The following is a 25,010-nucleotide window of genomic DNA, read 5'->3' as shown; positions in this document are numbered from 1 at the left end:
AGCTGCAATGTCTGCGCTGTGCGGGATTCCCCACAGCTGGGGGGGGGAGGGGTGCTTGGCAAATGTCCCCCGTAGAGGAAGGGGGGGTCTGTGGAGTGTGGAGGAGGCCCTGGCTGTTGCGGAGGAGCATGCGGTGTCCAGGTGTCCATGCACCACGCGGCGGCCCCCACCGTCCTCCCGTTCCTGGACGCAACCCAGGAGCTGGGGCAGGCAGAGAAAGGCCTCCTCTCCCCAGTTTCCCACGATGACGGGGGAGGGGCACCTCGCTGGGGTTTCCTGACCATGTGGACCATGTGGACCATGTGGACCATGTGGGCGCTCTGCTCGGCCGGGCCTGGGACTGGTCCAGGACCCCCAGCCAGTGCCCCTCTGCTCCCTCCGGGCGGGCGGGCGTGCAGGCCGCGACCCCAGGCCAGGGGCGCCATCCGGGCGAGGGGTGAGGGGTGAGGGGTGAGGGCCCCTCCCACCCCACAGTCCCCCAGACCCGAACAGAACGGAAAAGGTCTCAACCGAGCGGCTGTTAAGGGCCGGTTCTGGAAACGGCTACAAAGGCGGAGGGGAGCGGCGGTGCGGGTGCCGTGGGGTGCGCGGGCACCTCGGGGGGCCCCCCCGGCCCCAGCCTCCGCGGGCGGGGCTCCGGGCGCCCCCACGGCCTGGCGGCCCGCGCTCGCCCCCTCGCCGGCCCCTCCTCGAGCTGCGAAAGCAAACAGCCGGCTGCCCTTTGGACCTTTTGCAACTGGCCTGCGCGCCCCGAGCCGGGCGCTGCGCCCCGGGCGGCCTGGTATAAAGCGGGCGCGGGCGCGGGCGGCGCATTCCCTCCTCGTGCGGGGCGGCCGCCTGCGGGTGCGGCCCCTGAGCCTCCCGCGAGCCGTCCGGCCAGCCGCCCCCGCGCCCCCGGCGCCCCCCGAGCCCCCCGTCGGCATGGGCCGGCCCGGGCCCGCGCTGCTGCTGCTGCCTCTGCTGCTGGCCGCCCCCCGCGCCTGGGCTCGTGAGTGCGGGGCGCTGAGCCCGGGGGGCGGGGGGCTGAGCCTGGGGGGCGCTGAGCCTGGGGGGGGGCGCTGAGCCCCGGGGGGTGGGGGTGGACGCCCCGCGGCCCGGCCCCCCGGAACCGCCTTCCCTGCAGAGCGCCAGGTGCCCGCCCTCCGCGGCGCCCTCCCCGCCCCGGGAGACCCTGGGCCCGCGGGGAGACGCGGGAAGCCCACGCGCCCTTTCCCCTTTTCTTGCAGAAGACGAGGTGCCGGAGAGTGCGAGCCCCGGCTGCGCAAGTAAGGCCCTTCCCGCCGCGCTGGGAGGGCGCCCCCGCCCCCGCCCCGGCCCGGCCCGGCCCGGCCCGGCCCGGCCCCGGCCCCCGCCCTCCTCCCGCCCGCGGGCGCCGCGATGGTCTGATGGTGTGCACCCCTCTGAGCCCCAAGAGGCCAGTCCCCTGAGACTCTGCCCACCCCCCGGGGATCTCGACTCTCTTCTCCCTGCATTAATGTTCAGTCCCTAGAGCTTGGCCTGGGGGCAGGGTAGGGAAGGGACTGTCACCCAGTGGGCCCAGGGACACTTTAAAGAGACATCACATTACCGTCTGTTTATCCGTGGCTAATCATTGATTCGAAGCACATGAGGGTGAGGAAATGCTGACTTTAACCTTTGCGCACAAATCCAGACCCCGCTCCTAAGTATTTACCTGACCTCCACGGGTCAAGGAGCCGGCCGTCTGGTGGTACCCAGTGTCCTGAGAGCGGGAGGCCGTGGCCTCTGGTGGGGCAGCACTGCCATCGCGTGGCCGTCTGGCGTCACTGCACCGGTGCTCGGGCCCCAAATGTTCTTTTTTTTTTTTCTTTTTTTTCCTCAAACTGTTCGACAAATTCTCAAGCACGGTGAGAAACTCCGGAAATTCCTTCTCGGAATTTTTCTTAAGACAGTCAGCTACCCCGAAAACTTAATGAACCTCGCCTCAGGGATTTGGTAGAACCAAAAAAAAAAAAAAAAAAAAGGAGCCACAGAATCGTGGTATTTTCGAGCGGAACAGGTGTTAGAGGTATTTGCTTTACGAGGCCAACTGTTAATCCACCGTCTCTCCATAGACTTTCTGGGCTCCACTGTTTACCACTCCCCTCCTTGCACCCCATGATACATTCAAAAATTACTGGCAAATTTAAACATCCTCAACAAACCATAGCGGAGAAGTTAAATCTGTAAAGGGAAATTAAGGATAGTGCAAAGTCAATTAAAAATAATTGGGAAAAAATTTTTTTTAGAAATAATAATTGGAGTGACACCTGAGTGGCTCAGTAGTTAAGCATCTGCCTTCAGCTCAGGTCGTGATCCTGGGGTCCTGGGATCGAGTCCCACATCGGGGTCCCCGCAGGGAGCCTGCTTCTCCCTCTGCTTATGTCTCTGCCTCTCTGTCTCTCATGAATAAATAAAATCTTTTTAAAGTAATGACAATAACAATTGGAGTTTAGTTACCACTTTTTATGGTCTTTGTCACTACCCCTCGCTTCCTAGAATAGACTATCCTTGGGGGAGTTATCTGCTATGTAGCTGACTTATTTGTCCCCATTTTAGAAGGTGCAACTCGCTTCAAGCACCTCAGGAAGTATGTATACAACTATGAGGCTGAGAGTTCCAGCAGTATCCCTGGGACCACTGATTCAAGAAGTGCCACCAGGATCAACTGCAAGGTATGAGGGGAGAGGAAGAGCCACTAAAGGAAGCTGGGGCTTCTGGCCTTGCAAACCCAGGTCACAGCAGGACTGCTATAATCACAAAGCAAGGAACTGTCCCTACGTTTGAAAGTTAGCCACTCTGCTGAGTTTTCTGCTACAAAAAATTTTGCCAGCCAGATTTATTTTTCCATTAGCTTCCAAGATGTAACTGGAATACATGATCTAAAATATCAGCATTGTAGAACGGTAGATTTAACAAGATGAGAGAAACACAATGGGTGGTAAGCCAAGGGAGATGGGCATCTCAGGAAAGCATTCTGGGGTGCAGTGTTTATATTTGCAGCCAAACAGAAGAAAAAAAAAGAAAGAAAGAAAAATTTAAATATGTAGTTTGTTCTCAAATAAAACTTTATCTATTGCTGGAATGATTGTACTCACGTGCATGTTCATAAGGGATGGATCTAAGGGCCACTACTGGGGGTCATGTGGGAAAGAGAAGTCAAGCTGGGAAACTGACCTCTTCTTTCTAGGGCCCCATAGTCTATGTTAAATGAGGTAGCCATTGACCACATGTGGCTATTTCAATTGAGTAAAACTTAAAATTCAGCTTCTTGATCATACCAGCCACATTTCAAGTGCCCATGGCTAATGACTCTCATATCAGACAGGGCAAATGTAGAAGATTTCAGTTTTTGCAGAAAGTTCCTGAACAGTGTTAGATAACCACTAGGGATCTCCATAAGCTCCTGCAATACATGAAGCTCTGAATAGGCCCCAATAGTTACAGACAGTTGGATTGGTTGGGTTGTTTGGTGACATGAAGGAGACATTTGCTGTTGAAACCAATGATAGCCTTCTTCCTGCTTCCCGTTGTTCTTCCTCTAGCTCCTAGACTGCATTCCGTCTAACCAGTGGTCCCCAACTGTATTTCCTTTGGTGTCCTGATTAGGGAGTAAGCCTTGGGCTGTGAGGGGTCTCCTGTTCTTGAGGGACGGTCTTCATGTACTGCTACCCTCTTCCCAGGTTGAGCTGGAGGTCCCTCAGCTCTGCAACTTCATCGTCAGGACAAGCCAGTGTACCCTGAAGGAGGGGAATGGCTTCAACCCAAAGGGCAGGCCCTCCCTGCATAAGACCAAGAACTCTGAGGAGTTTGCCGCCGCCATGTCCAAGTAAGGCGTGGGCCTGTGTAACCTTCTGAGCTCTGGGAATCACTGGATGTGTTGTGCATGTGTGTGCGCATGTGCGTGTGCACTTGTGCACATGTGCACGTGCACCCAGGGACGGATGAATGCATGTGTTCATGTGAGGCATGTGTGTGAGGATAAGTATTTTATTCTGTATTCATGGTGGGTTAGGGAATTGCTAAGTTGTCACAAAAATCAAAAAAAGAGGGAAGTATTTACCCTCCCCTAGTGAAGTGCCCCTAATTATCATTTAAATGTGTTTCTAAAAATTCCCATGCTTTAAAACTCCTTGAGACAATAAAGCTAAGAAGGTTTATTTAAACAAGTGAACTCTTGTTTAAAGAACTAAACAAGACAGGTAGCCCATGGTCTTCAGGGAGGGTCCAGCAGGACTTGCGGGTGTGGCCTACACATGGGGTGGCAAGGCCCAGCCTCAAAGAGTCCAGCGAGTGCCAGGTCCCCACCCAGGGCCAGTGTTCTGCCAGTGCACAGTGACACGGCCATCCTGGTGTTTACGGCTGGCATGCCTTCTGACTGACCAGTGTCTGTATTGCACCTGTTGTAAATATTATGAACATCACCCCTGCCTCAAGTCCAAATCACAGTTGGTAGTGTCCTAAGAGTGTGCAAATACAGGCAGTAATCGGTTTGTTGATCTGGGAGCATCAGAAACTCAGCCCATCTTTTGATTTGTTAAACATTAGACATGAAAGCAAATCCTCTCTCTGCAGAGTAAGCCTTGGTGCTTGTCTCTCACCAATATTTTACCTGAGACCTGAACATGTATGGGGGACAGGGATGTGGTGACAGGAGGGACTGGTAGTTACTTTGGGGTATTTACCTTTCTCCAAACAAAAGGGATTCCTGCTCTTGACCACCACAAGACTGCCCAGGCCTACACTGCAGTGTCTGGAACTTTCTGCGAGGATGTAGAGCTGTAGGAGATATGTCTGGTCTCCTTCTCCTCCTTCTGACTTAACTAGAGCAGATGCAGCCTTAATTTCCAAAAGGAAGTCCCCAAAGGGAGGTCCCTAAGATCATAGTTGATATAGGCTTCAGACATGGTCTCAGACTATATAAAAGAGTGATTACCCAAATGTATGAAAAGAAGCTCAAATTCACAAATAGTCAGGAAGTGTAATTAATGTTACAACAAGATATTTATCACATTATACCCATAAGATTACAGAAATTTAAAACAGCTAAGAGCCTGTTGCTGGTGGGCCTCTGAGGAAAAGTGTACTCGTATGCATTGCTGGTGGAAATGAGAGCCAACAGTCAATATCTATTATAATTAGAAATACTTACTGCCTTTGACACAGCAATTTCAATATTCTGGGACTCTAGCCCATGAAAAGAAAAGCAGTAATGTGTGAAGATCTATGCATGAGGGTGTTTATTTCAGTGTTGTTCATGTGGGGGAGAAAAAAATCCAGAAAGTGAATCCCATCAAATAGGAGAAGGCCTGAATAAATTGCAACCATAAAATGAGAAAGTTCTATAGCTTTAAAAAAAAAATCTGTTAGAGCTATACTAAATGAGTCAAAGGATTTCTGTGGCATATAATTGAGAAAAGCAAGATAGAAAAAAATGTGGAAAATACAATGTCATCTATATGAAACAAGAAACGAAAGAAATCTTTATGTGCAAATGTTTCCACCCCCACACCTCTAGATGGGATCGCCTGAGTGTGGAGATAGAAATGGAATACCCGGTGGGTTGTTCCGTGAGGAGCATGACAGCAGAGACTGGTGTGGGTGGAAAACAGAGTAGGGATGCATGAGGCAAGAAAAACAGGTAAAGAAGTAAAAGAATGCCAAAAACATACACAAATTTGCATACTTTTGGAAAATGTACATTTATAAAGAAAAGATTGGGAGAGAAAAAAAAACAAGTTGGGGAGGCCACAAAGTTCCGTCACTTACATCCACCAAGCTCACGGTGGAGAAAGGACACTTCTGTGAGCTTATTCTCTCTGCAACAGGTATGAGCTCAGACTGGCCATTCCTGAAGGGAAGCAAGTTTTACTCTACCCGGAGAAGGAAGAGCCTACACATATCCTGAACATCAAGCGGGGCCTCATTTCGGCCCTCCTGGTTCCCCCAGAGACAGAAGCAGATAAACAAGTGTTGTTTCTGGTAAGAATTCAGAAAGTTGGTAACAGTGGCCCTTTGAGCTCCTCTTCACAGATTTGAGCCAGGTCCCACTGTGTACATAAAGTGGGTTCTTGACTACGTGGCTAGTTATGCAGGCGGCCCTGTACTGGGGTGAGGCGGCAAGACCCAAGCCTTTTCTTGTCCCCTAGGCTCAGGAATGGATCTTCCTGAGCAGGCTTACCAGGTTAGCCTGATTTTAAAACAATACTTAAGAGGTCCTGACCACGCTACTCTTGTTTGATTTTTTTTTTTCTGTATCCCCACAAGGTTTAACACAGTAAAACCTGTGTGTATTTTAAACACAGAAAATAATTATATCTGTTGCCAGCCTCTCTTAAGAATGTCAAGTTTCGATCTGAGAAAGAATCCGATTTATTTGAGTCCCATGAATATTTCTTGAGTCTTTACTGTGTTCTGAGTGCTATAGGATACAACACTTGGAGAAAACAGAGATGCATCATGCAGAGACCCTTCCTCAAGGAGTTCTCAGGACCGGGGGAGAGAACCAAAACATAAGGCAGACTAGAATACATGCTGTAAATGAGCAGTAGAGAAAAACCTCTGAGAGCACCGAATACAAGCGCAGAGGTGGCTGGGTCCTAGGAGGCCAGCTGGTGGGCCTCAGAACCAGAATCCCCTGTAACTGGCCTTCTCACTCCACCTCTGGCCAGCCAGGCAGCAGCAACGCCCACACTCTGCCTTGGAGGAAGAAAGTCCCTTCCCAGCCCATGTTGCTCCTGCCTCCCAGACTCCTTTCCCAGCCTCTCTAAAGCACCTACAGCTGTTTTCCCATGTCAGATACACCTGCTGTATCTTCTATTCTCATAGGATACTGTGTATGGAAACTGTTCCAGTGACTTGACTGTTAACGCAAGGAAGGCAAATGTGGCAACAGAAATATCCATTGAAAGGAACCTGGAGAAGTGTGACCACTTCAAGCCCATCAGCACAGGAGTTAGCCCACTTGCTTTGATCAAAGGCATGGTAAGTTTCATGTACACACCGCTCCTTGCACTGAGTATTGTCCTCTTGGTTGTTAAAATTCTGGAATATTAGAGCTGGTAGGGATTTTAGGGAAGAATGAACCCAGCCTCATCTTCATATAGACTATAGCAGGAAACTGCGGACCAGACCAGGAAAGGACTGCCCAAGGCCACACGGCCTGTAGTTAATTGAGCCAAGACTAGAATCAGGGTCCTGACTCCTTGGTCCAGAGCTCTGTCCTTCTTGCTGTCATTCTGTCACTGGAATCAAACCTTCCACCATCACTGGAGAGTAATGACTATCCATTCCTGAGAAGGTTCTGGGGCTTAGCCACCTACTGCTGTTTCCTATAGGAGGGCCGGATGTACCCAGTTCTAGGCATCTGACCTCTGAGGAAGTCCCCTGACCTATGTTCTACCTCCTGTAGAACCTCCTGTGTAGGTGACCCCCTTGTATTAACCTTCTCTGCTATCACTTCTACAGGGGTCATGTAGCACCAGAGCTTGCCCAATGCCTTATAATCTTCTGGGACATGAATCACAGCTTATCTCAATAAACAGGAAGGACTTGTGCAATCACTGCCATACTTGGCAATGTTCTGGTTATTGTCCTTGAAGCCAAAAAGATGGTGTCTGATGACTATAAAGTCCATAATCAGAATAGGCCAAGGCACTTGCTTATGTGTCTTTTTTTTTAATACTTGTGTGCTCAGCCCCACTATGGGCAGCACTGAGGGGCAGAGACAGTGGCAGATGAACCATGGACCTTCCCCTTGTACTTACAGTCTAATCCAGGAACAAGGTTCCTACACTTGCCAATAAAGGACAATAAATGACATACTTGATAAAGATCTAAACTGAGCAGTGCAGACAAGCATTCCTAGGCCTGACCAGGAAGGAGAAAGCACTCTTCACATAATTCACTGGGCAAAGCTGGTGGTAGATCTGCTTAGAAGGAATGGTGGGAGAGCATCAATCAGTCTAGCCTCAAATGTTTATAGAGGATATGGAGCATAAACATGAAAGATACAAAAGACACAAGAGTGAAAGAGAGAGATAAGGACAGGCTTCTAGGCAAAGAAAACTCAAGAAGCAGTGTGTGAAGTGTTAATGTGTGGTGGGTGGGGATGTGGACAATACCAGGTTATATACATTTTGCGCAGGATGAGAGAGGTCCACTGGCATGGAATAAGAAGAGTCTACAGCTTGACTAAGCTTTGGGGATGCTGAGTTATTGCATCCCTTGGTCTAAATGTCAAGTACCAAGTTCCCTTCTTTAACTGAGTTTATCTAGTGGTACAGAACTCCCATCGCCCACCTCCCTCGAAGGCAAATGCCCATGGCAGAAGAATCAGGTTGAAGCCCCAGGAATTGATCAAAATGCTTTTTCCAATCTCATTCACAGGTCCGCCCCTTGTCAACTCTGATTAGCAGCAACCAGTCCTGCCAGTACACTCTGGACCCCAAGAAGAAACATGTGTCAGAAGCCATCTGCAAGGAGCAGCACCTGTTCCTGCCTTTCTCCTATGAGTAGGTCACCCTCTGCACCCTGATTCATCATTTATAGAGTTGATATGAGACAAATGTTTCTCAATGCCCTGTTCTAGGCGAGGCTCTGCCTGGAGGAGCCTATGAGGAGGTACAAAGCAGAGCCCATCCATGTCTCCATTTTCAATCTAACAGGCAATTCAGAAGGAAAATCTTAGGTACACAAAACAATTTGAGACCAACACAATATATCTGAGACCCATATTTTAAGGATTATGGATCAGAAAAAGCCAGGGATCATTGCAGGCTGCCCTGGTTAAAAAGACTTTGTAGAGAACTTATACATCCCAATCCATTTTTTAAACCGAATCCATTAACTAGTGTTTATTGATTAATCGTTCTATTCTTGACGTTCTGCTAAGGGAGATACACAGGAATTTCTAGGCACAGTGTTGGTCCCTACTCTCTGGGCACTCCAGACTGGTAAAAGGTGTAAGGTACAAATGTCTCTCCAATGGAAGGACAGCTAGCATGACCAAGAGGAGGTGGATGGTGTTCATTAGCAGGGGAGGAGGCCAAGGAGGCTGGACTTAATGGTTTGAATGATAGGCAGGATTTGAGTAGAAGTGGAGAGAGAGACATTCGACATGAAAAGAATAATTACACTTTAGGGAGCTGACCATCCATGACATGATGTGCTTTATTTGTTCAGGAATAAGTATGGGATTATGACACAGGTTACACAGACTTTGAAACTTGAAGACACGCCTAAGATCAACAGCCGCTTCTTTGATGAAGGTAAGATTTTATATGCACATAGTTGCCACGGCTGGGAAATCTGCCCAAGACACACCATGTATCACGGCTGGGAAATGTCTGCTGACTGATGAGTCATGTGGGTTTTGACATTCTGGCTATGGGCTGCTCTAATGAGAAAGCACGTCCCTTTCAGAATGTCAAGTGTCAATGCGATAAAGGAAAAGGAGAAGTGTCTCAAAGCTACCTGAGTTTTTAAAAAGATGAAATTGGCCTCTTTTTAATTTGGTAGATCTGACTGTAATAAGCCTAGGACCTGGGCGAGGTGAGACAAGTGGGAGAGGGCTTTTGGGATCAGGAATTGGTCTTTAGAGCAGGAAGAAACCTTAGCAATCTCTAGTCCAATCCTAACCCTGTATTTGTCTTGTATTTAAATCTGTCTTATGCATTCATTGTTCTCAGCAACCTATGATATCAGGTGGTAGACACATGTGTGCTTTTATACCCATTCTACAGAGGGGAAAAAGATACATGGAGAGGCTTGTGATGTATCCAACATCTCTGAATATTGGAAGTAGTGCAAAACCAGCCCTCAGGTCTAATCTAAGCCAGTACTCTATACATTGTACAACATTTCCCCCATTATTCCCTCACATTTCCCACATTAACCTCTGTCCTGGCAGAGGTCAGAGCAGGATGATGGAAGAGATACAGAAGGGTCTTTCCCCCATAAGCTGCTTATAGATCGCATTGGAAAAGATGGCAGGTGAGCATCAATGTGTCTAGCCTCAGCCACAGCCACGTCAGTGGCAGCACTTCCTCTAGTTCCTTCTGGCAAAGAGGTAATCTGATAGCAAAGTCAGACAAGCCTGGATTCAATTGCAGCTCTGCCTCTTACACTGAGATGTCTTTGGCAAGGTGAATTGCTCGTCTCTGGGTCTCAGTTCCCTAATCTTTAAATTGAGGAATAATAGCAACCCATGAGCATAGTATGATGAGTCAGTAAAAACACTGAAGTCAAACACCTAGCATGGAGCCAGATACATAATAGGCATTGAGTATAGCATAGTTTTCTTTTCTTCTCTGCTGATAACTCCCTAATTTCCAGTTTTCAGTAGACCATGAGATGGTTGAAATGTAGGGTTAGGCAAAAATCCCTTTGACACTTTCCGCCTTCCAGGTGCCAAGGAAGTGGGTCTTGCCTTTGAGAGTACCAAATCCACATCACCTCCAAAGCAAGCAGAGGCCATTGTGAAGACTATCCAGGAGCTGCAAACACTGCATGTCTCAGAGCAGAATGCCCAGAGGGCTAACCTCTTCAATAAACTGGTTACTGAGCTGAGAGGTCTCAACAATGAGGCACTCACAACCCTCTTGCCAAAGCTGATGGAGGTGTCCAGGTATTTCTTTAATGGTTACAGCTATATCTCTTGTGTCACCTATGGTAGATGGCTGAACTTTCAAACCCTAGCCAAGCAGAAAATATCAATCCAGTTTTTTCACTAGTCGGTCAGTTAATGTTTGCTGGATAGAGAAATATCAACATATCAACTAACGTGCTTAGAGTTCCATGGGCAACACACACACACACACACACACACACACTGCATTCAAGGCAGACATGCATTTGTGTGTCAAAATGGGAGGAAAATATTTCACACATTTTGATGAGTATCTTCTAATTCTTCATTCTATTGTGAGTACCTTGGAAAGTTTGAGAGAAAAAGAAGTCTATGCCCTCTGGAAGCCTAGGCTAGTGGAAAAAGAACTCAGGCAAACCAAGTAATATTGTGATTTCTCTAGACTTCAAGGCTCTCGCTCTAACTGCTGAGGTCAGAGGAGGGAATAAGGACCAAAATGAGGCCATGCCAGTATTTGCCTGGCACATGCTATGTTCTGAATGAAGGGCAGTAATAACAGTCTTCTTTTGGCGATAAATCTAAGACTTTCCTCCAAGGTTCTTCTCCAGTGGACAGTACTTATAGGGAAGGCTTCCTGTTCATGGGATTTGAGTTGGATTTTGGAAGATGGTCGGATTTGGAGAGTGAACACAAGAAATTGGGATACTCCTGACAGAGGGAGCATCATGGGCCAAGGATATCCGAGCTGCCTGAAGGTGATCTGTGTAACCTTCTCTGCTCTTTCCTTCTCAGCCCCATCACCTTACAAGCCTTGATTCAGTGCGGACAATCCCAGTGTTACACTCACATCCTCCAGTGGCTGAGAAGTGAGAAGGCCAATCCCCTCTTGATAGATGTTGTAACCTACCTGGTGGCCCTGACACCAGAGCCCTCGGCCGAGAGACTGCAGGAGATCTTCAGCACGGCGCAGGAGCAGCAGAGCCGGGCCACTTTATATGCTCTGAGTCACGTGGTCAACAAGTGAGTTTCACACTGGTTCTCCTCCAAGGAGCTAAGACCCCACATCCTTGTATTAAGATGGGACCCCTCCCTCCACTTTCAGACCCCCACCCCCACCCCCGGCATCCTCTTTTGTTTTTCCACTGGCCATTTTGAGAGCAAAGACTTGAGAAATCTGCACACACAAGTTTGTATTTTAAGATAAACCTAGCTATGCTTGCTGAGTCCTAACTCTTATTCTGTAGCTATCATAAGGCAAATCCTGTGGTGACCCAGGACCTGCTGAATATTGCTGATTACCTGTTGGAACAGCTTCAAGACAGCTGCACTGGGAACGAAGATCACACCTACTTGATTCTGAGGGTACTTCCAATCTTCTGTATGATATGCATTGCTTCAGAAGCATTTTCCTGGACGCTCCCTACTTCTCCTTCGGCACTTGATTTGCCTTTGTTTCTTTTCAATGCAGGTCATTGGAAATATGGGCAGAACCATGGAGACAGTAGCCCCAAGACTCACGTCTTCCATCCTGAAATGTATCCAGAGCACAGAGCCATCACTGCTGATTCAGAAGGCTGCCATCCAGGCCCTGCGGAAAATGGAACTTAAAGATGAGGTGAGGTCCAAAGAGGAAGTCTAAATGTAAAAAAGGTTTATTTAGATTAGCGAGGAGGTGGAATAAGATTCTAAATCCCATCATTCTCCTGATTTCTAATTGCCAATTTCAAAAACCCTATTGACTTGACTGCCTGGTAGTATGTGGGCAAGAGAGAAATACTGTACCAAACTGCTACTCTAGCCTCAAAATATGAGATTTTAGCTTCATGCTGTCCCCCTACCAGATCAATCATCCCTCTCAGAAAGACATGCCTGATTTCCCCCAGTCTTCCCAAAGTGGGATAGTAAACCTGCCCCTACTTTGGGTGAAAATGACTTCAGAGCTTTGGAAAATGCCTTATTTAATCACCCCAAACTCTTACTGTCCCTTTCTACCTTTATTCTCACATTGAAATAATTTATGTTAAAATAAGTTTATTTCCACTTATAGTAGCAGATCTTCCTCAAGTCATCACTTGAGTACATTAATGCAGTTGAATGCAACATGCATATGATAGGAATCTTCTGAGACCCTTCCTTGAGATGGTTGTTCTGAGGGACTCCGGCAAGAAGATTCCATACCAGCATGTGAAAAGTTATTAGAAAGATGTTTGACTTGCACGTAGTAAACCATCAGCAAAGCACATCAGTGTTTGCCAGCCACATCTGTGTTCTGATCAAAGGACAGTGCGAACAGCCTCGTTTTTTGGCTATAGGTCCGGGAAGTCCTTCTTCAGGTTTTCCTCGATGATGCCTCTCCAGGGGAAAAGCGACTGGCTGCCTATCTCATGCTGATGAGAAGCCCTTCCCAGTCAGATATAAACCAAATCACCCAGCTTCTGCCACGGGAACAGAATGAGCAAGTGAAGAACTTTGTGGCTTCCCACATCGCCAACATCTTAAACTCAGAAGAATTGTATATCAAAGAGTAAGTAAGAGTCATTTTCCCCTGTCTGCCACAAAGGGAAAGAATCCTAAATCTCATTCCTAAAGGCCACTGCCTGCCCTTTACGGAGTGTTCTTTCTTCTGGGCAACATTCACGAAAAAGTGTAACAAAATTGAGCCACGCTCTTGGGCAAAGGAAATCCAGACCATTTGGTAGTAACTGTAATCCATATTTCCTTGGGGTGAGAAAGACAATGGATTTTTAACAGGATATGTATGCTAAAAATCCACTCCTTCTTTCGATTTTCCATCTAGCTTGAAAAAGTTAGTAGAAGGAGCTCTGAAAGGATCTCAGCTCCCAACCATCATGGACTTCTCAAAATTTTCCCGGAACTATCACCTATCCAAATCTGTTTCCCTTCCATCGCTTGACCCCATCTCGGGCAAAATTGAGGGAAATCTTATATTTGATCCAAATAATTACCTTCCTAAAGAAAGCATGCTGAAAACAACCCTCACCGTCTTTGGACTTGCTCCTGCTGACCTCTTTGAGGTATGTATGAGATGAAAAAGAAGAGGCTTACATCCTTTCTCCTGTTCTGTATGTACAACACCGTAAATAGCAAGTCAAGAGAGCCGTGAGTCAGCCTGGGGAGGAAATCCAATCAGGCAGTTGGTTCATACCATCAGTTTGAGCGTTTCTTTCCTCTCACCTTCTTTCCTTCCAGCTAATGGTTACTCAAAGTGGGACTCTGTAGTATTGATGGAAATGGAGATGTCTCAGGGAAGCCCTGAAAACCAAAATCCAACAAAATGCATAGGCTGTGCAATCAGACTGATCTGGTTCAAACCCCAAATTCATTCCCAGTCTGAATCTTTTGTTTGTTTATCCTCTCTGACCTTAGTGACTTCTGGAAAAGGATAAATAATAAATTCTACCTTTTAAGATTCTAGTAAGATCTAAATAAAACAACTCCCATGGTTGCTAATCTCAGCTCATACCCCATATTATTCATTAAATGCTTGTTTAATTGAATGGACATAAAGAGAGGAATTGGAGACTGACATACAACAAAGAAAGCTGATGGCATTTTCTTGCCTGATTCTCTTTCTCAGATTGGTTTGGAAGGAAAAGGCTTTGAGCCCACACTGGAAGCTCTTTTTGGAAAGCAAGGCTTTTTCCCAGACAGTGTCAACAAAGCTCTGTACTGGGTTGATGACCAAGTTCCTGATCATGTCTCCAAGGTCTTAGTTGACCACTTTGGCTACACCAAAGATGGTAAACGTGAGCAGGTATGTTTTTGTTAATAAAAGCTTCAGATCTCAGGACAAAAACATTTTTCTCCAAGCCTAGAAGTCATCGAGCAGCTATCTAGCTGAAGTGATAATTATGGCTATTATTAACCAGTCCTGTGGGGGTAAGGACTAGTGTCCTCTGCAGTTATAAGCCTCCTGGAGATTCAACATACCCAAGAGCCAGACTCATTCAAGGCCCTGTTACATAATTATTAACAGTGTAAACTAGGAGGCATGGGTTTGAATTCTGACTCTACTATCTTCAAACTGTGCACACATGGGAAATTTCCTTGATATTATATCTGTTTCTACATCTCCAGAGTGCTAATAATCCATACTTCACCAGGTTACTTAAAGAATAAATAGAATAAAGTATGTAAAATGCTAAGCAGAGTGCCTGACTGGTACTGATTATTCAATAAGCAGATATTATAATTTTTGAATTCATATTTTCATTAACTGCTTTCTTTGGCTCTTATTCATATCAGTGTGCTAGCTAGTGGGAGCAAAATCTCCTTTGAAGCTAGCATAAGCCCCCACTTCAGGAGTAGAAAATAGATTGTATAATCTGGAGCTGCTTTTTCTTTAATTTTTTGCTACCCTAAGTGTTATTTAGTCATTGGCTCACATCAGAGTTTAGATGTAGCCCCACTGGGATCTACTGAATCAGAACCTGCATCTTAATGACATTCCCTAAGTTGACTTGTATGTACACTTCAGATTGAGAAGCAGGGCAATAATTTACTCCTAGATGCTCATGATGGCCCCACCTACACCTTCTAATTTACTTACCTCCACTGGAGGCTGAAGGCCTTTGCTCTGTTTGTGTCTGTCAATCACTCTTCTTTCACATATCTAAACATCAGTCTATGGAGTTCTTCTTATATCAAAGAAGGACTTGTCTAGGATAGGGCATTTTTCAAGCTTTGGTCAATTTATATAGCAGGTACATTTTCTCCAGATACCCATAGTATTCGTCCCTCATCAAAGGCAAAAAGGGCAATCAGGGGAGGGGTGAGGGACAATCTTCCACTCCTGGTGAGCCCTAGGAATTCTGGTATCCTGAAGGACAGAGGTCCTCCTTAATATGCCTACATCCAAGTCAAGAATAGCATGGAAGCACCTGCTATCCCTGATAAGACCTCAGGTTCTTTTTTCATCTCAATTTGGAGTTATCTATCTTTCAGTAAAAGGTGGGAGTGATTTCAGTGGCTTCCCTACATCCCCACCTGTGTACTTCTGTTTAGCCCGTAATGGCTGAAGCAGATGGGCCCCACATCAAGACTCTAAAGGTGTTTGACAATGCTGACATCTCATTAGAAATTTTGTCATTAAAAATCCTAGGATATGGTCAATGGAATTATGCTCAATGTTGAGAGGTTGATCAAAGATTTGAAATCCAAAGAATTCCCAGAAGCCAGAGCCTACCTCCACATCCTGGGAGAGGAGCTTGGCTTTGTCAGGCTCCATGACCTCCAGCTCCTGGGAAAGATGCTGCTGAATGGTGTTCACACTCTTGCTGGTATCCCCCAGATGGTAAGTGGGTCAGGCCCCATCACAGACAATGAGATTAGCCCATGCTTTTCTTAGATCTCCCAGATTCCTTAAGATCTGTCCCACAAACCAGAGAAAGTACTTGTGCTTCTTCCAAAGAAGCAGGTTTGCCTTGAATTTCAGAGAGGAAGATTCTTGGATTGCAAAGAATTGGTAACATTTAGAAATTAGACCATTCATAATGTGAGATATATCTTTTAAAGGTATTCATTTATTTATCTGGAAAATAATATTAAGTGTATCTCCCTCTATGCTACAAGTTCCCTAGATCTATGCTACAATGATTATGAAAGGATGTATTTGACAAACCATAGTGTACTATCTAAATATGAGCTATAGTTTTCATCATTATTAATTTATTAATAAGGGAGAAAATATCTAAATATATTCCCTGATATTTGATTAATAATAATGTTGGCTTTAAGAAACCAGATTTCAAGTTATTTTCTAGAAATGTCATTTAAAAAACCCAAAAGCAATGCATAGTAATATGTACATCATCTCGATAGCTCATTAGTTTAAAAAAAATGGTTTTGGGGTGTCCAGGTAGCTCAGTCGATTAAGCAGCTGACTCTTAGTTTCAGCTCAGGTCCTAGAGTTGAGCCCTGAGTCAGGTTCTGGCATTCAACAGTGAGTCTGCTTGTCCCTCTCCCTCTGCCCCTCCCCCCTTTCTAAAATAATCCTTAAAAAAAGTGATTTTATCATAATAGATTATGCTTAAGTAAACCCTCATTTCCATTTAGACTCCAAATAACTAGAATTAAGCCATGCCATTCAGGGCGACGTATAGCTCATAAAGCTCTGAGGCACAGCAATATTCTTAAGTGACTGAACCACTAGTTCAAAATGACATGGTATCTGTCTAGAGCAATTTCTTAAATCCCAATCTGTTGAAACCAATAATCATTGATTTTTATCAAATACTCAGCTAGTCAAAATATCCTAGTCTGTTCCTTTCTAGATAGAGAATAACTATTGTCTCATATGTGGGAGGGTACATTTCACAAATTCTGCTTTGATGAGGCTTTCTTATAGCTACTGTCCCCTGTTGATCTACAGATTGGAGAGGCCATCAGAAAAGGCCTAAAGAATGACTTATTTCTTCACTACATCTTCATGGACAATGCCTTTGAACTCCCCACTGGACTTGGGTTACAATTGCAAGTCTCCTCCTCTGGAGTCATCACTCCTGGAATGAAGGCCGGAATGAAGGTGGAAATGGCCAATGTAAGACCCTGCTCACTTTCTCATTCCTTAGATTGTTCATTTCCTCCATGGTGAGTTTCTTGTACAATTTTAAAATGTGTGCAGTTCAAGACGAAGTACATCATCATCATCTCCTTACTCATTTTTATGGAAAAGCTGTAGGATTCCACTAGGAGGCGCCACGTGGCTAGCTCCTAGCAAGCAATAAGGAGACACTAATTCTCAATAAATGAAGATTCCTTTTTTTCATCCTGTTATGCTTAAAGTTAACTTGGGCACTTCCTAGTGCTGGGTCTCAACGTGGTCTGGTTCTGGGGAACTGGGAACATGGCTTTTCTTCCTCCTAAGATATCACAGTAATGTTTCCTGAGCTGTGAGTGATCCAGAGATGTTTGCCCAGGGATGGGGAAGGGTGGTTGATCTGACTGCACAGGGGCTGAGGTATTGAAGTTGAACAGGTCATTTTCTGATTTACAGTTGCTCACGGAGCTGGTAGCAAAGCCTTCTGTGTCCATGGAGTTTGTGACAAATATGGGCATCATCATCCCGGATTTTTCAAAGACTGGGATCCAAATGAACACCAACTTCTTCCACGAGACAGGTCTGGAGATGCAAATTGCCTTCAAAGCTGGAAGGCTCAAGTTTGTCATTCCTTCTCCGACAAGGCCAGTCAAGCTGTTCAGTGGCAGGTAATTCTGTCCATCAGATCACCAGCCAGTGTGAGAGGGACAGTTGAGACTGGATCCATGGGACTTGACTGCCTGAGATAATTCAGGGCCCCATGTACCTGGGGGGTGGGGGGGTGAGAGAAGGTTAACCTAGCTTAGACTCACCTAAACATTACAATTTCCTTGACTGTCCACATTTTACAAACTGACATTTAGGACTTACTAATTAATCACTCGATATTAGGTTTTTTGTTGTTGTTGTTGTTGTTTATTCGTTTGTTTTGAGAATGAAGAAACACAAACTCTAGAGAAATCATCCTTGGAAAATGAACATTTTTTTCATAGGAAGAACACCAGAGAACATACTGATCTGTGGTAGCTAGCTCAGTGGATAGAGCATGAGAGTCCTAATCTCATGATTATAGGATGCAGCATTTACGGAGAGCTCCATTTTCAATGATATCCTTAAACATTGATTTACCTTAGTTTCTCTATGTTGGACACCTTAATTTATTGATTTAAAAATAGTATTTAAGTGCCTAATATATACGAAGCCCATGGAATAAGATACACCTGACCTTCTAGTGCCCACAGTTCACAGGAAGGATGTACAGTAAAGCTATAAGTGCCAAGTGCTCAAGGAGAGGAAGCACCTGATACCTGAAGGCTGTCAGAGTTATGCAGACCAAAGAGAAAGGAATGAGTGTTCCCAGGCCAAGAGAAAAGAATGGCTTGAAGGAAAAAGAATAGGGTTTAGGAGCTATAAGAAAGTCGAAACTCAGTGTGGTATAGGGCACAGGGGTCGTGGAGGGAGGTGACAAAGGCTGGCAAGGGTCAGCCTTCTGAGCCATCTGAAAGATGTCGGACTCTTCTGAAGGCAGAAGAGTTTAAAATGGGACCATAAATAAAGCAAGGTTGGTGTTTTAGAGGGTGTATTCTGACACCAGAGCGGGGTGCAGATGGACAAATGTGACTGGAGACAGGGAGACTGGCTGGAGTCCGTCACACCCACCATGTGCATGAGAAATGCTCGCAGCCTGTACCAGATGGGGTCCAAGGAGGGTCCATGGAAGAGTGAGGCTACCCTAGAAATTTTTTGTGGATGGAAACATGAGCCCTTGGCAATTGATGGGAGGTGAGAAAGAAAAGGAAGAGCAGTGGGGAGTGCCTCTCGCTGAAACAGGGAAGCTGACAAACTCAGTTTGGGATATGCCACCTTTGAAGTCCTATAAAACAACTGGTTGGGATACCCAGCTGTCAGCAGGACCAATGGGTCTAAGCTCAGTAAACAGGCTGGAGCTACAAATACTGATTTGGGCGTCATCTGCAGATAGAGGTCGTTGAAGTCAAACAGCAATCGGTGTCAGGTAAATGTAACACTAGGACAGAAATGTGGAAAATGTGAATGTGTGAATCAGAAGAGAAGCAGCACGGAGTAAGGAAGGAGTGGCTGGAGAGGCGGAAGAAGAGCCAAAGCCGTAATAGGTCATAGAAGCCCAACAGAGGCCACCAGGGTGGATTGCCCCGTGGGCAGGCACTTAGAGTTCCAGCCTACCAGCAAGGCTTTTAGGGCACCCCTTAAAGGATGAAATAATACTGAGAAAAGAACATAGTATTTCAAAGAAAGCATCTTTCAATGAAATCAGAACATTGTTGAATTTTGTTGTACTCACCAATTTTTTTTAAGTACGTACTTGGAAGGAGGATTCCATAATCCTTTCAGAGGTTAGGGACTCTAAAGTCTTAATCCGGCCAGAAGTGAGCAGCTCTACCTAATGCTTCTGGGAGATCAAGGAATACGATGCCTAAGAATGTCCTTGGGAGTTGGGAGCAAGAAGGTGATTGGAGATGCCGATGGAGGCAGTCCCAGAAGCTCGATGGTGTGGCGTTCGGATCATAGTTCATGAGAAGCGTGTTGAAAGAGTGAAGACCACCAGGCAGACAAGTTTCTTGATTGTGAGGGACACAAGAGGGACTGAGCATGGAAAGAAAAGGATATGTGTGTGTGTGTGTGTGTGTGTGTGTGTGTGCGGTGTGTGCGCGCACAGGTGCAGTGGGAGAGGTGTGAGTGGGAAAGGTGACTTGGACTCATTTAATGTGGGAAAGAAGTGGAAAGAAGCATAAAGTAAGAGTTACCCTTAGGCTTCCTTTCACGCGAGGGAAGGGGCACACCTGAGTTCAGGTCCCAGTGATCCTTATGCAACATCTCTGCGTCTCTGTTTCCTCAGTAAAACAAGGAGCCTCCTAATGCCTGCTGTTGTGGGGATCACAGCAAACGGAAGCAGACAACATAGTGCAATGTCTGAAACAGAAGAGTCACTGTGTTTCTTAGCCTTGTTGATGTTTGTACTATTAGTCGTCTCTGAGTAAATAAATAATTTGAGGTGGGTGTGGACAGAAGGGGGATAAAGAGCAGGGTAAGGGGGCAAATATCGGCCCTGCGACAGGCGACAATCAGTGTTGTTCACTTCAGTTCGTAACTTGAAGGTAACTCAGGTTTTTTCTTTCTTCACCAGTAATACATTGCATTTGGTCTCTACCACCAAAACAGAAGAGGTTGCACCTCTAAATGAGAGCCGCAAGTCCTGGTCGACTTGCAAGCCTCTCTTTACTGGCCTGGATTACTGTTCCTCGGGCGCTTACTCCACCGCCAACTCTCCAGAATCTGCCTCCTACTATCCGCTGTCCCGGGACACCAGGTCAGAGTTGTGCAGTGTCCCGCCCGGCATCTGCTCACCTTCTACATAATGGCCAGTAGGCAGGGCAAAGAAAAAACTGCTCTGTGTTGTAAGAGGCCTGTGCCACCAGCCTTAGGCCTTTGCACCATCCTTTAATTGCTTAAAATAGCGGTCCTCTGTCCAACACACCTGAAGGGTACTTATATTCCTACCTAAACTTTGAGGGTAGGACTGGGTTTCCCCATAGGTGAGAAAGGGTGGGGCAGGGCTGGAAGGTAAGGAGTCATGACCCCTAAGAGAGGTCTTAGCTCAAAAAATAAACAGCCAAGGTAATTCTAGCACCCTCCCTCAAGGGAGCTGAAGCCATTACCAGTGAGAGATATTCCTTTAAAAGCATCTCTTTATAGGTGGTGTCATCACAGCACAGATTCCAATTTGTTCCTAATTCAGGGTCCAGGCTTCTGAGCCTCCAGACACATTAGCTTGACTTTTCCTAGAGCCTACTGATGTGTTTGAAGCCCCGGCCATGCTTCAGGGCTCCTTGTCTTCAACTCTCGCCACTTCCACTGCTTGTTCTCAGCTTTGCTGACACAACCTGCCAACTCCTGCTCTGTTTGTCCAAACACCCTGGAGTCTCCCTTTTCCCGTGAGCTCTTAGAGGGACTGAAAGGGATCAGAAAGGTCATCATTAGTTAGGGACAAAAGCCAATATTAAAATAAGGACCATATTTTTATTGCCATGGAGGCTGAGTTGTTTTGGGGCGGTAAACATCATCACTGAAAACTCTAACATTATGCACCATATACACTGTGATATCTTTAGATTTGAGCTGGAACTGAAGCCCACCGGAGAAGTAGAGCAATATTCCGCCAGTGTATCCTATGAACTGCAGAGAGAGGGCGGAGCCTCGGTGGACACACTGACGTTTATAACTCAGACTGAAGGCAAGTATCTAGAGAGGGCTCCTCCCGTCTCTGCCTCAGTCTCAGGTCCAGGACTCACAAGGGGGACTTAATAATTTAATGTATTTTACAAATATTTACTGAATGCCTGAAAAGTGTCAGGCCACTTCTAAGACCTGAGGCTAGAACAAAAACAGTGGTGAAAAACTCTCTGCCTTCATGCTGTTTACAGCAAACAGCCCAACAAGTAAATATTCAGAATGTCAGATTGGAGCTGGGGAGAAAAACAGAGGCTACAGGAATCTGAGGAATGTCTGGAGTGGCAGGAATGAGGAAGGGGGAGGAAGACAGTGCTATTTGAAATGGTAAGGGAAAGTGTCACTGGTAAAAGAGCGTAAAAAAGAGACCTGAAGGAAATAAGGGCAGGAGCCATATGGAAAGGGTGTTACAGGCTGCGGGGCTAGCAGGTGCAAAGGCCCTGAGGCAGCTGTATGGCTGCCATGTTTGAGGAAAAGGAAGGAAGCTGGTATGACTGAAGCAGAGAGATCAGGAAGGAAAGTAGTAGAAGGTAGGTTCACAGAGATAGGGGGAGGTAGAGGAAGGAGGCTTATAGGCTGTGGCAAGGACATTGGTTTTTACTGTGAGTGAAATAGGAAGCCATTGGAGAGTTCTCATGAACTGATCTATGTTTATAGTGAGGAAAGACTTTAGGGGTCAAGGACAGAGAAACTAGTATATAGGCTATTGCAGTAATCCAAGCCAGAGACATGGGCACTTTGGATTAGGACAGTGGCAGAAGAGATCTAAGAAGTAGTTTGATTCTGCACATATTTTCAAGATTAGGCTTCTCGGGATTTGCTGTTAAGGTAGGTATTGAATGTAAGAGAGAAAATGGAATCAGAATGACTAAGTTTTTTGGCCTGAGCCACTGAAGAGTGGAGGTGCCATTTACCGAGATAGAAAAGGCTTGTGGAGAAGCAGGTTATAGGGGATGGGGCAACCTTAGATGTTAACTTTGGAAGATATTTTAATGTAGGGATAGGATGTCACAAAATTATTTCTTAAAGATTTTATTTACTTATTTGAAAGAGAGAGAGAGCATGAGCAGGGGGAGAGGCAGAGAGAGAGGAAGAAGCAGACTCACCACTGAGCAGGGAGCCCAACACAGGGCTCGATCCCAGGACCCCAGGATCATTACCTGAGCTGAAGGCAGATGCTTAACTGACTGACCCACCCAGGCACCCAGTATATCACGAAATTAAATGAGAAAAACAAAACCCACAAGAAAGCAGGTACAGACTGAACAAATGTATGAGCACCCCTGAGTTAGAAATTTAAGGTAAAATCCTAAACTTTGTCCTCATATGAGCACATTGAATGCTTAGGATTTCTCTGCCTTTTCCTCTCCTTCCTTCCTAAACATAGCTTCTGAAGACACGTCTTGATTCTCTTGTACCCTCTTTCCAGGTCTGAAGCAAACTGAGGCTGCTATGATGTTCAAATATAACCGGCAAAGTACAACTTTGTCTAGTGAAATCCAAATTCCAGATTTTGATGTTGACCTTGGGACAATCCTCAGAGTTAGTGATGAATCTGCTATGGAAAAAAAGTCTTACAGACTCACTTTGGACATTCAGAACAAGAAAATCACTGAGGTCACTCTCACTGGCCACGTAAGGTACAGAAGGCTCGGGGTAACCTGACCTGAACTACAAGCCTCTGTGACTCTCTCCTTTCTTCCTCTTTTAGCTTTAAGGCTGACCAAACCAGGGGCATCCCCCATCTGTAGTCCAAAGGGCAGATAGAGCCTTCAGTAATCTGACCCTCTGCACATGTCCAGTTGGACCTTCCTACCATTCACTGGGCATTTACCATTCATCAGACACTGTGCTGGGTGCCCTAGAGGAATTATCTCATTCTCATAATAAACTGCAACATAGATATGAGTTTCCCTGTTTTATAGATAAGAAAATGGTACCTCATGAGGATTAAATAATTTGACCAAAGCAATAGACCTAGTAAAGGGAACAGCAGGATTCATACGGTTTTTGAAAATCACTTCTTTCTCCCATGACTCCCTGGAAAGTCTTGAATTGATGCTGAAGTCGGCTTCCAAAGTTAATGAGCTCATTTTCGGAGCCATTCATGTATCTCATTTTTATCACCGCAAATGATACTTCTATTTGAGCCTACATATCTCCTTGGAATGGACGGTCATTGATCTCAAATGATTTTCTTCTCAATAGCTACGACAAGAGGGAAGAAGGAAAAATCAAAGGTGTTATTTCCATACCCCGTCTGCAAGCAGAAGCCAGAAGTGAAATCCTCACCCAGTGGTCTCCCACAAAACTGCTAGTCCACATGGACTCATCCGCTACAGCTTATGGCTTAACGATTTCCAAGAAGCTGGGATGGCGTTATGGTATGTACCTCCTCTCCCTGTGAGTGCTTCCAAGAGCACTATGGGCTTAAGGACAGTGTTGAGAGTCATGGCTTAGGGGCTGACCTGGTGCGGTTGATGATGATTTCACATGTGCATTTTCAGATGAAGAGAAGATTGAATTTGAATGGAACACAGGCACCAATGTGGATACCAAAAAAGCAGCTTCTAATTTCCCCATGGATTTCTCTGATTATCCTAAAAGCTTGCATATGTATGCCAATAGTCTCTTGGATCACAGAGTTCCTCAAACAGACATGACTTTCCGGCACGTGGGCTCCAAATTAATGGTTGTAAGTACAAATCAGTGAGTCAATAAATACAGGGTTATAACAACTAATTACATACTCAACCCTGAGTTAGGTAAAAGAGCATCCAAAGCTCGATAAGGTATGCTTCCTATCCCAGGGAATTCCTGGGGAGCAAACAAACATTCATGTATGCTTAGTCACCCTGTTACACAAGGCCGTGTGTGATAAATACCTAATGAATACTGCTAAGCAGAAGAGTTTACTGTGCCTATAATATCAAAGGAAGCTTCAGGACCCTGGCTAAGAGTTCGACTACATTATATATTCTTTTATAAAATACAGGAAGAGATCCATGACTAGCAACCAAATTCATAATTTTCTATGATTTGTTTTTAACTTTCAGTGTATCATTGTGCTTAGTGATTGATCTGTCAAATACAGATTATCACCTGATGTTAATTGTGCTTCAAGGCCCCTCCATACTCATTGCTCTAAAGAAGTTTCTATTACTTTGCAGGCAACAGATACATGGCTTCAGAAGGCATCTAGGAGTCTTCCTTATGCCCAGAATTTGCAAGATCACCTCAGTGGCCTAAAAGAATTGTACCTCCAGAAAATGGGATTGCCAGACTTCCATGTCCCAGAAAACATCTTCTTAAAAAGGTAAAAAAAAAAAAAAAAAAAAAAATCTTGAACCATGAAAAGTAAATGGAAAGATTTAGTTAGCATAATTTAGACTCTTTAAAACTCTTTAAATTTACATTTTCAAAGGAAGGAAGTAATTGAAGCATCTTAATGAGATTGAAAACTGTCACATAAACACAATGGCATTTTTGCATTATTGGACATGGGGTCTGAATGTGAACAGCGATGCAGTCAGAAGGAACCTAAGAAAGTAATTGGGGGATTTTGATACATTCACACAAAGAGGTTTTATGCACCGCAAC

General features: G+C 45.5%; 1 protein-coding gene and 1 long non-coding RNA gene across 3 annotated transcripts in view; one reads left to right on the top strand and one right to left on the bottom strand.

Annotated features, from left to right (window-relative positions):
- Window positions 1-909: 909 nt before the first annotated feature.
- Window positions 910-25,010, top strand: part of APOB (apolipoprotein B) — a 37,299-nt gene continuing 13,198 nt past the window's right edge. For both annotated transcript variants that reach the window (XM_025454549.3, XM_049096164.1), the window contains exons 1-24: window positions 910-988; window positions 1,227-1,265; window positions 2,557-2,672; window positions 3,681-3,826; window positions 5,826-5,979; window positions 6,826-6,981; window positions 8,386-8,510; window positions 9,181-9,266; window positions 10,405-10,624; window positions 11,378-11,605; window positions 11,830-11,947; window positions 12,054-12,200; window positions 12,898-13,109; window positions 13,383-13,620; window positions 14,184-14,360; window positions 15,708-15,899; window positions 16,977-17,144; window positions 17,601-17,812; window positions 20,308-20,490; window positions 21,293-21,414; window positions 22,840-23,050; window positions 23,619-23,794; window positions 23,918-24,105; window positions 24,581-24,726. In XM_025454549.3, the coding sequence (XP_025310334.1) occupies window positions 922-988; window positions 1,227-1,265; window positions 2,557-2,672; window positions 3,681-3,826; window positions 5,826-5,979; window positions 6,826-6,981; window positions 8,386-8,510; window positions 9,181-9,266; window positions 10,405-10,624; window positions 11,378-11,605; window positions 11,830-11,947; window positions 12,054-12,200; window positions 12,898-13,109; window positions 13,383-13,620; window positions 14,184-14,360; window positions 15,708-15,899; window positions 16,977-17,144; window positions 17,601-17,812; window positions 20,308-20,490; window positions 21,293-21,414; window positions 22,840-23,050; window positions 23,619-23,794; window positions 23,918-24,105; window positions 24,581-24,726 (3,827 nt within the window). In that variant the 5' untranslated portion in view covers window positions 910-921. The remainder of the gene's footprint in view (window positions 989-1,226; window positions 1,266-2,556; window positions 2,673-3,680; window positions 3,827-5,825; window positions 5,980-6,825; window positions 6,982-8,385; window positions 8,511-9,180; window positions 9,267-10,404; window positions 10,625-11,377; window positions 11,606-11,829; window positions 11,948-12,053; window positions 12,201-12,897; window positions 13,110-13,382; window positions 13,621-14,183; window positions 14,361-15,707; window positions 15,900-16,976; window positions 17,145-17,600; window positions 17,813-20,307; window positions 20,491-21,292; window positions 21,415-22,839; window positions 23,051-23,618; window positions 23,795-23,917; window positions 24,106-24,580; window positions 24,727-25,010) is intronic.
- Window positions 11,707-15,904, bottom strand: LOC118351263 (uncharacterized). The gene is made up of 3 exons (XR_007403345.1): window positions 15,792-15,904; window positions 13,587-15,265; window positions 11,707-12,173 (listed from the first exon to the last, which is right to left on the bottom strand). It is a non-coding gene; the product is annotated as an uncharacterized LOC118351263 (long non-coding RNA).

This window comes from Canis lupus, chromosome 17 (genome assembly GCF_003254725.2).
Source record: "Canis lupus dingo isolate Sandy chromosome 17, ASM325472v2, whole genome shotgun sequence".
Lineage (NCBI taxonomy): Eukaryota > Metazoa > Chordata > Mammalia > Carnivora > Canidae > Canis > Canis lupus.
The sequence above is the reverse complement of the archived record's forward strand: the minus strand, read 5'-3'. Positions and strand labels throughout refer to the sequence as shown.